Source organism: Hippoglossus hippoglossus, chromosome 7, assembly GCF_009819705.1.
Source record: "Hippoglossus hippoglossus isolate fHipHip1 chromosome 7, fHipHip1.pri, whole genome shotgun sequence".
In the NCBI taxonomy this organism is placed as follows: Eukaryota; Metazoa; Chordata; class Actinopteri; order Pleuronectiformes; family Pleuronectidae; genus Hippoglossus; species Hippoglossus hippoglossus.
Genome location: NC_047157.1, coordinates 843316 through 856409, shown reverse-complemented (window position 1 = coordinate 856409; position 13094 = coordinate 843316). Strand labels below are relative to the sequence as shown.

Here is a 13094-nt window from a genome sequence, read left to right as displayed (position 1 = left end):
CCGTTTTCAGTGGTTTTTTGCCTTGCCAAAAATGTTAAGAAAAAAATCCTGTGCTTTTATTTTGAAGGGGATTTTTTATGCAGCGGAGTGCCTTCTATTCACACTCCTTAACAAATTACTGTTAAGGAGTGTGAATAGGATCAGTTTTGTTGGTTGTCATAGATTTAGTGAGTGAGTATTCTCAGCTAAAGCTAAATAGTCTTTTTGAAACTACTTCTCAGTAGTTGGACTTTTTTATTTCACGTTTGTGCATGAAAGCACTGTTGAGTCCGTTAAAAAAGGCTGAAGTTACTGAATTGTTATGTATGTTGTATTACCTTGTGTCCTTAAGATGCACTTTTTGATTTTTAATTAAAATGCAGCTAATTGAGTGTAAAAGGGAATATTTCCCTCTCTAGCATCGCCACCTGCTGGTCGTTTTGGTTTATCATTAAACTTTCGTGTTGGCATACTGTGATATTCTGTACTATCTCAGGTTCAAACTGCACCATCTTTCATTAAATACATTAGAGAAGTTGAAAATGTTCCTCGATTTGGGTCGCGGCTTGTCATTAAGGGGTGATGGTGGGTCCCGAAGCCAGACCAGTTGAGAACCACTGACCTAGAGGTCACCTCCACAGTCGTTAGTAACTTTTAACATTGCTGTTTCTGTGCTTTGATGGATTCTAAATCCTGACTGAAAGTATTCCAACAAACCATTACTATCGAAGTAATCACATAGCTGGTTAGCAACAGCTTTAAAAAAAAACAAACTATAGTTTTGGATCAAGAGTGGGCTTTTTAAGCAGAGGTTTAATTACTGCTACCTTAAAAAGTGTATGTAGCCAGTTAACAAAGACATATTAATCTGATTTAATAATCTGGTTTGTGGCTCCTGTTGTTGTTGTTCTGCTGGCAAGACGTTTTGTCGAAGCAGCTCATGCTGAGGTTGTTTGGCAGGCTCTAGCGTCGCTGCCTTTTGGAAGGTTTTAGCAGTTTGCTTCAGGCAGGCCTGCTTGGAGGTAGAAAGATCCCTTGGTTAGGGGAAAATGTCTCCCTGGCTGGGTGAGCTGGAGAGCTACACCTCCAAAGAGGGGGAACTGGGCTTTTATAGGCCTGGTGACGTCATAGGTCATGGGGCATATAGTGACCAATAGTGGTTGAAAGTTGTGTCCAGAGGCATTTTTAACACCTGGGTGTGAAGTCGAAGAACACAGGGATACTGAGTTCTGAAGGCTCTGCTTTGTCTTCAGAACAAAGGAAAATTGTGGTTGCAGGCTTTGGCTACACACGTAGGCCCAACTATTGTTCACAAATACTGGGTCCCAACACATAAGAATTCAATTCAATTCAATTTTATTTGTATAGTGCCAAATCATAATATACATTATCTCAAGGCACTTTACATAGAAGGTCAAGACCTTAAAAATTATAGAGAAACCCAACAGTTCCCACAATGAGCAGCACTTTGGCGACTGTGGAGAGAAAAAAACTCCCTCATTAACTGGAAGAAACCTCTAACAGAACCAGCCTCAATGTGGACGGCCATCTGCCTCGACCGGTTGGGGTGAGCAGGTAAAAATGGGGAGGAGAGGAGAGATGGGTGGAAAAGAGGGGAGAGAAGAGAGAGAGATAGGGGAAGGAGAGGGGGAGGAGTGAGAGACCAGGAACACTTGTGCACCATCAGGTATCAGCTCTGACTAGTTATAATTAAAACACTAACAATGTAAAGATGTTATTGATTATTAATGATAGCAGCAACAATTCAAACTAGGGCTACGTTGTAGCACTAACGGGCCCGAGCACAGGCAATTTGAAGCCTGTTGCGGTTAGTGGAGAGAGCGATCATTGAACAAGTGCACGTCTCCACGTTGCATGCGTTTTGCGCACTGCGGCAAGGATAAATGCTTCACTTCCTGCGTCCGTCACGTGATGTCGATCCTTGCCTGCTAATTGCTCATTACGGTCCACGCTATTAAATACCACATCACACTGTGAAAATTGTATGTAAATCGAATGATAGTTGTAAAACAAAGCTTACTTCCTGTTGCCAGTAGGTGGCGCCATCACTATTATTACATACATACTAATATATCTGTTGAAGAAGGGGCTCTGATGTAGCATGAGCAATTTTGTGTCAATTGGACAATGTTACAACAACTTAATTATCACACTGATCAGTAGGTGGCGCTAATGACCCTGCACTAATATTAATATATGGAGCTGTGCAGGTCTGGATTGTGATTATAGGTCAGCATTTGGGGTCCGGTAGGATAATGCAGAGTGGATTGACAAAGTACTTCCTGTTTCATGGTGAATCAGTAGGTGGCGCTATGACACTGAGGAAATATTGACACATAGAGCTGTTCAGGCTTGATCTCTGATCATGAGACCGAAGTTTGGCAGTGATAGGACTATGCACACTGGAGTTATGACAACATCGTCTCCTTTGGCGAAGGATGATCCTTCGCCGCACCTCAATGTTTACACGGTTTGAGGAAATGTCACAATTCTGACCATGATCCAACTGAGCTCATTTGAGCTGTATATTGTAAAGCAGCCAGGAGCAGTGCATCAAAGTATGAAACATGTCACTTCCTGTTGCCAGCAGGTGGCGCTGTGATTTTAAGTCATGATTTCTGTGTAGATGTCATCAGGCCGGGACTCTTGTCTTACATGTCTAGTTTTGACTCGATTGGACCAAATATATCTGAGATACAGAACCTTGTGTTTTGATGGCGTGTAATCAAACTTTGAGGCAACGCCACGGTCACACCGTGTGACGAAAAATCGATCTTTGAGTTAGTTTTTATCTCCATCTTGTTTAGATGACACTCATCTCAATTTGAAGTTGATCTGATGAAAGCCCTGGGACAAGTACTTCAAAGTAAAAATGTGGAAAATGGCCAAAATGGCCACTAAAGTCAAAATGGCGGGCTTCCTGTTTGGTCTAGCATATCTATCCAAGAGACTTATTTGTTTGTTATGAAAAGACACATGTCCCCATCGATTTTTGTACATGTCGGCCAATCATGGTGCCGGGGCTGCCCTTTAGGGGGCGCTAGTCAGTTATTTTGCCATGCCCATTCCTTAAGGTGGCGCAAGGTTTTGGTCATCGATTAAAAAGAGCAGATAAAACACAAATTAATATCTTGACAGTCCAGTTCGGTCTCCTTATTCAAGATTCAAGATTCAAGATTCAAGAGTTTATTGTCATATGCACAACGATAACATTAAGCAGTCGCTTGCAATGAAATGCTTGGGTCACAGGCTCTCTTATAACAATGCTCAATCAAAATTTAAAATTTAAAATAAAATATACATATCTAAAATATATATATACACCTAAAGAAAAAAAGAAAAACAATAGTGCAAGTGTGTGCAATAGTGCAAATATGCAATAGTGCAAATATGCTAAGGTGCAGAGTTATGACAGATTGGAGGAGTTTAAAAGTCTTATGGCCTGGGGGATGAAACTGTCTCTGAGCCTGGTGGTGCGGGCCCGGATGCTGCGGTACCGTCGGCCAGACGGCAGCAGGCAGAACAGTTTATGGCTGGGGTGATAGGGATCTTTAATGATCCGGTTGGCCTTCTTCCTACACCGCTGGGTGTAGAGGTCCTCCATGGATGGTAGCTCCGTCCTGGTGATGTGCTGGGCAGACTTCACCACCCTCTGCAAAGCCTTCTGGTTCAGAGCGGTGCAGCTGCCGTGCCAGGCGGTGATGCAGCCAGTCAGGATGCTCTCTATGGTGCACCTGTAGAAATTGCAGAGAATCCTGGCATCCATGTTGAGCCTCCGCAGCCTGCGGAGGAAGAAGAGCCGCTGTCTGGCCATCTTCCTGATGGAGTCTGTGTGGTTGGTCCAGGTCAGGTCATCACTGATGTGGACCCCGAGGAACCTGAAGCTGCTGACTCGCAGACTATTCCAGTCTTTAGAACGGGCAAGTTCTACCTTCCTTCTCTCCATGAGCAGGTTTTGTCCAACACTGGCACCTCCTCTTCGTCCCTCATCCTCTTCTTGGGGAATGAACATTGGTTGAATTGGAGGGGGCAGCTTCTGACTTTTTGTTGCCTCTCACAAGGTCCGTCCTTTTCTGAGGCTCATGTTTGTCTTCTTTGTCGAGGGGTTCCCATCCCTGTGGGATCGTGTCTCTTTCTCATCCTCATCCTGATTGGGCCCGTTTGCCCACTTGTGCCTTTTCGATTGGCTGCCAGTCGTTCACTCCTTCTGACCTGTGCTTGGGAGTCTTCTGGTCTGTGATGTGGATAAGAAAATAATTTAATTCTTGATCTTAAAGCAGTGATTTGACATTTCTAAAAATGCACATTCTAAACTGCACTTGGCTGCAGATCCATAGTTACTGAGACTTTTATCATTCTTCCCATTAAACTCTGAGCAAAAAACAAGAATATTTACCAAAATGTTGAACTGTTCTTCTACAATATAAAATGATCAAGACAGGAAGATATTTCAAACACTCACATGGTGCCACGCTTTGCATTCATTTTTGAATGCTTCTCATCTGTCATCCCAGCAGGGCTGCGCTCCTTGGCTGGGCTGGCAGTGCTGCTGGAGGCGTCCTCTTTCAGGGACATTTGAAGGATCACCTGGTCTCCATGTCCTCCATCGTCAGAGCTTGGATCCTGACAGATGTCCATCAGATCCTTACATGACTTCACACTGGAAGACAAATGAAACTGCTGAGCCAAACACCTTAATCACCTTATATCTCAGATATTTTTTACCCATGTCTATCAGCACAGACTTACACAGACCATCTAAGCACAAACTTACTAGAGGCTGTTTCTGAATGAACCCTGAAGGTGGCTCATCGTGATGAATGGATGCTGGAGAATTCTGCTGGGGGTAATTCTTCTTAACTGACTCATCATCAGCATCTGAGTCATTAGGTCCAAAAAGCACTGCAGGTCACAGTATTCTGCTTGGACGTCTTCTCCCCCGAGCGGATGAGTCCCCTTTAACAAGATGAGGAAAACCAACATTGTTACATGTCCTCGTGTTTGGATTATGAAACTATTGACTGAAATGAAGAATTGTTTCATTGAGATAGTTTGCAGTGGATGGCACAGGGGAAAGAAACATAGACTGAAGGAAAGACACCATAATTAGTGAGCTAGTGGAGCCAGCTAAGTGGTTGTAAACTACTTTCTTACCATAAATCTGCCTTCCATCCAGCGTCTTGGCCAGAACGCATGAGGTAGGAAGTTTCCTTCATGCTCTGGATCTCTAATTGCAAACGCAAATTGCCTCATCTGTGGAGAAAACACAACATTGTGAGAGTTAGTTAACTTCAAGTTTACATTGTTGATCATGTACATCAGGTGCACTTCTATTACTGAGACATATGGATGAAGTGTCTCTGATTTGTCTCATTAGTAAAATAGTAGAAATCAGTGAACTTCTACTGGAAACCCTCTCACTATAATAATCAAGTGTGTGGATTTAAAAATACACAAACATCACGGCAGAACTGTACGTGTTTGTTGTGATTTAAGTGCAGATACTGACCAATTCATTCTCATTAGAGGCTGGGAACAGTGGTCTGCCCGTAGACAGCTCAGCAGCAATACAGCCGAGAGACCATACATCGATGGCCCCGCTGAAAGGTTCTTTATACAGAACCTCAGGAGATCTTAGGATAAGAAACACAAACATATTACTGAGGTTTTAAAATGTACTAAACTCCTTGTTACTGTCAATATGTTACTGTCCGTTTCTGAGACATAAACCTGACATGCCAGCGTACAGGACTTGTCTAATTAATTACAGCAAACACAGCTGTCCCAGGTATACAGATGTGCTGTCAGTTACCTACCTGTACCACAAAGGCTGGAGGAGATCACCGATCTGTTCCTCAGGATCATCGAAGGCTAAACCAAAGTCAATGACTTTAACTTTGAGTGGCTTCCTGACATGATCCACCAACATGATGTTATCTGGCTTCAAATCTGCATGAATGATCCCTGCGCTGTTCAGAAATTCCAAGGATGTAGCCAGCTGAAATCATGAAAAACATAATAATAATCATGAGCTACAGAGTTATTTCCTCAACAACAACCATAACAGACACATTTTAGCGACCAAGTTTACCCTTCACCCTACAAAGCAGTTAGTGTAAGAGCTTGAGTTTAAAAAACAAACCTGCTGTAGAATGGGGCGGATCTGCTTCAGCTGAAGGTGTTGACCCGGGCTGATCTGCTTGAATTTCTGCAGATCCATATCCAGGTGCTCAAACACAAGACAGTAATGTCCCTTGTAGGTGAATGACTCGTTGAATCTGACGATGTTGAACCTGTCTGAGTGGAGCGCCTTCATGGTTTGAAGGGTGACCTCCTCTTCCTTGGCGCAGTCAATGTTTTCCATGCTTTTGATCATTTTTAAAGCCACCGTTTCATCGGTGGTCACATTCCTGCATTGGATGACCACTCCATAGACGCCATTGCCCAGGATTGTCTGTGCCTGGTACTGTGTAGTGGGGGAGGGGATCAGGTCTCCTACACTGATTTCTAACTCACTGTTTTGAGACATGGTGACAGAATAGTTCTCCTGTTGATTTTTGTTCATGTGACTGAAGTGATGAAGCTGTGTGTGCCTATATACCTTTCACACGGCTTTGATGTCTAATTAGAATAAAACCACACAATCAACTTCATGCCTTTGTAGTGATTTATTTTCTTTTATGTGAATTTTCTTTCTTCTTTTCGTCACAATTCTTTTATTTTAATCTTTGTCAACCATCGTGATTTAAACAGTAGATGGCGCTAATGCACCTTGATGTCGGTTGCCACCCGCAAATAGACCACAAGGGTGGGCGAAGTGAAACACTGCTCAGCGAAATGACACATAAACACCGGCTGAAATACTAAAACTGCCTTAATGGTAGTTCTCACTCCTGTATGTTTTTTACTGGAACATATTTTTTAAGCTAATACACCCACACACATACAATCTTATCTCAGAAAATGTCTGTTAATCAATATGTGATTTTGTGTGTGTACAAATTTGGAGGTCTTTTCCAGTATAAACATTGACCTTGTCAGGACCAGTAGACCTGACGGGACCAAAGCTCAGTCCTGATGAGGCCAAACTTCATTTCTGTGTTCCTGGTTAAGGTTAAAGATCAGATGTGGATTGTTGTCAGGTTAAGGTAGAAGGATTACGTTAGGCTGTCCATTATGAATGGAAGTCAAGGTAAAGTCTGAAGCATAGTTCTGTGTGTGTGTGTGTGTGCATGTCTATCTAGTTATAATGGCCCATCTTGGTTCAATTCATCATTGTGGGGCGGTTTTGCCTGGTCCTCACAGTCAATGGGTTGTTTGAGGGTTAAGACTTGATTTTAGAGTTAGAGGTAGATTTGGGCTATAAGTAGATTCAGGTTAGGTATTTAGTTGCAATGGTAAAGGTTAGAGAATGAATCATGTCAATGCGTGTCCTCAGAAGTCTAGAGACGAGCACATACTCAAGAAATGTTCTCCGCAATAAAAAAAAGGGATCAGTTTGCCTACTGTCTTTATTTGACCTTGATTTAATGTTGGGTTCATTATGAGTAGCTGTTAGCTTGAAGAGTTTAAGAATCACGCATTTGTTCATGCTGTTGATTTCTTGCCATGTCTATTTTTATAATTGAAAGCTGGAACCTGAAAGTGCACATGAAAATTAAACAGAAAAACAAGGCCCATTCAATAGATGAGCTTAAGGCTTAGGTTGTAACTGATTAAAAACTAAGCACATTCAATATAAAAAAAATAATCTCATTTCCCACACATCAGACAAATTACCCCATAGCCAAATTATTTTGAGATCAGTAAGAGGCAAAAAAACGTCCTAACGTTATATCAAATACCCCAGATCCACACAAATGTAACGGGTTCTTTGAGACATGCCTGACCCCACACTATTTCATGGCTATCAGTTGAGGTTTTGCATAATCCCTACAAACTGACTTAAGTAACCTACTTAAGTTAAAATGAGTCTTGTTTACATTTTTGCAATCACATTGCATTTTATCATTGATTTCTGGCACAATGAAGACTTCCAATCACTGACCAGCTCTGTAGTTGAGTCAATTATACTTTAAAACACAATTTCCATATTTTTCCAAAAAAAACAACATCAATATTTCGTATTTTACGAGTTTACGAGTATTTTATTGCAACAATGTTGAAAACACATTTGCCAAGAGATATTAAATTGTCTACAGGTCAAACTCCGGTCGCCATAATACCACAGAATCTGAAAAACAGGCAGCTTTGTTTTAATATCCAGAACAATAAAGTCTATTTGATATCATCACGACTCAGATATTGTACTCTAGCAGGCTTGTACTTACCTTTAGAGTAAAACATCAGGCTGTCTGAGGGCCAGAGGACATTACATCTGCTTTCTGTGGAAAGAAACAAGTCTTTTAAAATAAAACCAGGTATCAAGTAACAAAACATTTGTTTTAGACCACAACCTCAGAGAAATATGGAACGGTAAGGTATAATCAAGAGATATCATTTGGCAGAATCTTGTCATCACAGGTAGTGGTCCATTTAAGCAGATTTTCATGTCAATATTTTCTATCAAACCAACATTGGCACTTTGTCATAGACTTTGAAATACTTACCAAGGTCAGCCCAAGAGATGCAGCCTTTTCCTGGAGAAGAGACAGAAATACCCTTATTACAAGTCAGTGATTGGTCTATTAAGCTTCAAGTTTGCAGGTTACTCAGCAACAATGTTGTCCACATTACAAGTTCAGGTCAGACATTTGTTAAAGACATCACTGAACCAGCAAAAGCCATTTTGCAATTCTCTGAATTCTCACCTCAGTCAACCTCGTCTTGGCCGTTCAGTCGGATCTCAGAGAGCGATCAGAACCTGCAGACGACAGAACAGCATAAGATGAGTATGCACAACATACATGGGGTGACCAAATCAGATAGAGCTAATATAACAAGACTCCATGGTTTCAAGTCAGTCATCATCTAGTCATCACAAGGTCAGACTACAGGGATCATGAGGTTCACTAAAACCAACCAAGTTCCCAACTAATGAACCAGAGCTGCTTGCTCAGACCCAGATGAGGTGGAGTTCAACCAGCAAATGGAGCTGGTGTCAGTTGTAAATGAATTTACTCCAATTCATGCATTTTCCAATTTGACTTTTATTTCCACTCAACATAAGTTTACATTATGAATAGGTATCCCAATTAAATCCTGCAGTTCTAGCCTAACTACATACCTTTTATTTGATATAAAGTGAAAAAAGCCAACTAGCAGTTTCAGTCTTGACAACTACCTGCTGATAGCTAAAGGGCATGTTTGTGTCCAGCTCCACTTGTCATCTGGGACTGAGGTTCTACAGTTTTTATTTTCATACTCACATTGTTTGTGTGACATCTTCTGCACCCAACTGCCCAAGATCCCATTAGATCTGTAAAGTAAAAACAGCTTCAATTATGATGATTGCAGAAACTAGCAATTTTATCTCTTGCAACAAGTATCAGATCAGAAACATGACATATTTCCTCAACTGGATCAGCGACCTGATTCACATTCATCACGCCTGAACATTAGCAACATTTGATTTGAATGTGAGATGTACCAACAAGGCTGGAAGTTTAGTCGGCGGAGAAGTCACATGTCTGAGGAGAACAGAGGGGACGTTAGTATGCATAATAAGCTGTTTGGGCTAGAGGACAATTACAGGTGACACATCAGCTAGGAGCGAAAGACAAATAGATCTTCTTCATTGTTAAATCTGCTGAACTATGGTATCATCATTGTGTCAAACTTCATTTAAGGATAAAACTTCAGTCTCACTCACCATAGCATTCTGTAGCCAGAGAGGTTTCTGAAAATAAACAAGAAATTCAATTAAAACCAAATCCCATTTGAGGAGACATTGGAGGTCATAGAAGCCGACACATCAGATAGGAGCGAAAGACAATAGTTCTTCTTCATTGATTAACTGTGCTGAACTATGGGATCATCATTGTATCAGACCAGTTTCAAAACTAAACCGGTAAAATCTTAAACTCACCAGTAGCTCATACTAGAGCGTTCAGACCAGATGCACAAACACGAGACCATCTGCAAGACAAACACCAGAAGTTGAGAAAACAAAAAAACCTGCAAACATACAAGCTTTTCCTAAACCAGCACTGCATCAGAAAACAGTTCTCTTTCACCCTTTATCAGAGAGATTCCCATTGTTTAACAATAATCATCATTAACAGTTTGTTTTGGGGCAAATATGTCAAGATAAAAGTCTAGTTCGTTACCTTATTGAATGTCGTGAACGAAGAGTGAATTCAGTCAGTGTGATCACACCTGCAGAAACAAAACATATATACGTGAGCCATGAAAGAATCTCAGGACGTCAGACACGGCCTCATCAGTGCCTCAGATAATAAAACATGGTGGTTGCTGGTATCATCATCGTTTGATCAAGAGTAGCAAATAAATGTCATCAGCAGCACAGGGATCACGTGCTTCTCTGGAGGTGTGGTCAGAGTGGAGCCAAGACTGCACTTTGAGTTTTCAGATGTGGCTCTAAAATCAAATACTTGTAAATTAAGAGATTTGAGAGTTATTAAACTGGTTCAGATTTAATGGATCCTGTTAATAAAAGGATGCAAGTTATAAAATACAATTGTCAGACTTAAGACCAACAACTGAGGCCTTGTCTTTGAGCCTGGTGAAATGTTCAATAGCTAAATAAAGATTTGCAAACACCTCAAGAGAAACAGAAGCCATCGACATTTAGAAAACGTGAGCTTTACCTCATCATCCCCAGCTTCTTCACACCTCTGCATCATACTCCAACCTGCGGATACAAGCGCATTTTGGTATTGTCCACGTGACACCGAGAGCATGGTGCACAGCGGAAACGGAAGTCTCCGTCTAAAGCTGCTCAGAAATCACTTCTGTCCACTACTCTTATAATTGAAATCATCAGCGACTTCCACTTTGAATTAGTAGAGTTTAAAAAGTACAATTACCAGGGATGCATTTGATGAGTCCAAACGCCTGGAAACACCCGTTTGAGCCTGAGGAAAGAAGGGCATGTTAGTTGAAGGGGTCCGGGACGCCATCTTGAGTAACTGGAACTAATCTTTATTTATCACTACTGATTCAAACTCAGTGAGAAGTTTCAGAAACTACTGTCCATCTAACCTAATAGCTTTTACTTACCACGTGCTGTTCACCTTCATTTTGAGTCGATGTCGCTGACGAGTCTGCAAAAAGATGGGAAAACAGATTAAGCACGAAACTGATTGAAATAGATGCAGCCATCTTCTGACTGAAAACATGTCCACACCCTAAAGTCTGGCAGCGCAGGAGCTCTGCAGTGAAAACGGCCTCTTTGTGTCTCAGTGTCCCACGCGGTCAGAAAGTTGGCGTTTCCTCACAGTAGTCAGATGTCCCTACCAACATTTGTTTCATCACACTGCGATGAGACGAGGCCGAGCCGAGCTGAGCTGAGCTGATCTCAACCCGCGCTAAGCAACACGTGGTCGAGGCCTGCTGCGGCTAACCAGGCTAGCATCAGCGCCTCACAGGTCAAACCCGTCAGTGCACAGAGCGTGGGCTCAGCAGAGGAAGTTACATGAATACACATCAGAGTGGAGACATTAAAAGCTAAAAGACAAAGTGACGACACGCAGCACAGAGACACGTGGTGGAGGAGACATACCTGTTGCACAGAGAGAGAGCCGGAGAATGAGACTGAGCTGCTTTTGCCCTTTTGCCCTTTTCTCAAACATAGAAAACAGCCCTTAACTACCCGCCCTCACGGATTTACTGAAATGAAATGCGCATATTCGGCAGGAAGGCAACTCGACTGACTGGTTCTGTTTTTGAGAGTAGATCTCAAACAGCCTGGTTCCGGAAGTAAAAGTCCTATTCTGATTATATAGTGTTGTACGGTGGCCGAGAGAGCTCAACGCACTGCAAATTAACAAAACACATGCAAAAAAACAACTTCATCAATTTGACGACACGTGGGCTGCAAAATAAAGTCCCAAAGCACGCAAATACAGAAAAGCGCCACAAATAACGAAAACGACACCGGAAATGTTTCCTGGGGACCCAAAAAAGTAATGAACCTGCCTGTAGTTCGGTGCTGTGTGAAGTTATTGAAGTGTGCTACTCGTCAGTGGTGATGGAACTTCACAAAGAATCACAAACATTATTTGATAACAACTAGAAGTAGGGCTACGTTGTAGCACTAACGGGCCGAGCACAGGCAATTTGAAGCCTGTTGGTGGAGAGAGCGATCATTGAACAAGTGCACGTCTCCACGTTGCATGCGTTTTGCGCACTGCGCCAAGGACAAACGCTTCACTTCCTGCGTCCGTCACGTGATGTCGATCCTTGCCTGCTAATTGCTCATTACGGTCCACGCTATCAAATAGCACATCCCACTGTGAAAATTGTATGTAAATCGAATGATAGTTGTAAAACAAAGCTTACTTCCTGTTGCCAGTAGGTGGCGCCATCACTATTATTACATACATACTAATATATCTGTTGAAGAAGGGGCTCTGATGTAGCATGAGCAATTTTGTGTCAATTGGACAATGTTACAACAACTTAATTATCACACTGATCAGTAGGTGGCGCTATGACCCTGCACTAATATTAATATATGGAGCTGTGCAGGTCTGGATTGTGATTATAGGTCAGCATTTGGGGTCAGGTAGGATAATGCAGAGTGGATTCACAAAGTAATTCCTGTTTCATGGTGAATCAGTAGGTGGCGCTATGACACTGAGGAAATATTGACACATAGAGCTGTTCAGGCTTGATCTCTGATCATGAGACAGAAGTTTGGCAGTGATAGGACAATGCACACTGTAGTTATGACAACATCGTCTCCTTTGGCGAAGGATGATCCTTCGCCGCACCTCAATGTTTACACGGTTTGAGGAAATGTCACAATTCTGACCATGGTCCAACTGAGCTCATTTGAGCTGTATATTGTAAAGCAGCCAGGAGCAGTGCATCAAAGTATGTCACTTCCTGTTGCCAGCAGGTGGCGCTGTGATTTTAAGTCATGATTTCTGTGTAGATGTCATCAGGCCGGGACTCTTGTCTTACATGTC

General features: G+C 42.1%; 2 protein-coding genes, 1 long non-coding RNA gene and 8 other non-coding genes across 11 annotated transcripts in view; 1 reads left to right on the top strand and 10 right to left on the bottom strand.

Moving 5' to 3' along the window:
* gpr173 (G protein-coupled receptor 173) overlaps positions 1-13094 on the top strand; it is a 36387-nt gene that overhangs the window by 14609 nt on the left and 8684 nt on the right. The gene's annotated exons all lie outside the window — the stretch shown is intronic.
* Positions 5492-6529, bottom strand: LOC117764812 (homeodomain-interacting protein kinase 1-like). Its single transcript, XM_034590889.1, has 3 exons — positions 6143-6529; positions 5817-5998; positions 5492-5633 (listed from the first exon to the last, which is right to left on the bottom strand). Exons 1-3 carry the CDS (start codon positions 6527-6529, stop codon positions 5492-5494), a joined length of 711 nt encoding a protein of 236 aa, XP_034446780.1.
* On the bottom strand, positions 8142-11226 carry LOC117765181. Its single transcript, XR_004614507.1, has 11 exons — positions 11182-11226; positions 10989-11036; positions 10770-10813; positions 10269-10317; positions 10028-10077; positions 9812-9838; positions 9369-9629; positions 8811-8863; positions 8610-8639; positions 8331-8384; positions 8142-8233 (listed from the first exon to the last, which is right to left on the bottom strand). It is a non-coding gene; the product is annotated as an uncharacterized LOC117765181 (long non-coding RNA).
* On the bottom strand, positions 8454-8526 carry LOC117765438. Its single transcript, XR_004614587.1, has one exon. It is a non-coding gene; the product is annotated as a small nucleolar RNA SNORD47 (small nucleolar RNA).
* On the bottom strand, positions 8708-8774 carry LOC117765449. Its single transcript, XR_004614598.1, has one exon. It is a non-coding gene; the product is annotated as a small nucleolar RNA SNORD78 (small nucleolar RNA).
* On the bottom strand, positions 9694-9776 carry LOC117765442. The gene has a single exon (XR_004614591.1). It is a non-coding gene; the product is annotated as a small nucleolar RNA snR60/Z15/Z230/Z193/J17 (small nucleolar RNA).
* On the bottom strand, positions 9906-9988 carry LOC117765443. The gene has a single exon (XR_004614592.1). It is a non-coding gene; the product is annotated as a small nucleolar RNA snR60/Z15/Z230/Z193/J17 (small nucleolar RNA).
* On the bottom strand, positions 10147-10225 carry LOC117765431. Its single transcript, XR_004614580.1, has one exon. It is a non-coding gene; the product is annotated as a small nucleolar RNA SNORD79 (small nucleolar RNA).
* Positions 10386-10465, bottom strand: LOC117765430. Its single transcript, XR_004614579.1, has one exon. It is a non-coding gene; the product is annotated as a small nucleolar RNA SNORD24 (small nucleolar RNA).
* Positions 10882-10950, bottom strand: LOC117765452. The gene has a single exon (XR_004614601.1). It is a non-coding gene; the product is annotated as a small nucleolar RNA SNORD75 (small nucleolar RNA).
* On the bottom strand, positions 11368-11447 carry LOC117765441. The gene has a single exon (XR_004614590.1). It is a non-coding gene; the product is annotated as a small nucleolar RNA SNORD74 (small nucleolar RNA).

Bases quoted from the DNA above. Each gene is read 5' to 3' on its own strand.
- LOC117764812 (XM_034590889.1), bottom strand. From the start codon at position 6,529: ATGTCTCAAAACAGTGAGTTAGAAATCAGTGTAGGAGACCTGATCCCC. The intron at 5,999-6,142 runs GTTTGTTTTTTA...TCATGATTTCAG, and splicing joins TCCGCCCCATTCTACAGCAG to CTGGCTACATCCTTGGAATT. The intron at 5,634-5,816 runs GTAGGTAACTGA...TCTTATCCTAAG, and splicing joins CTCCAGCCTTTGTGGTACAG to ATCTCCTGAGGTTCTGTATA.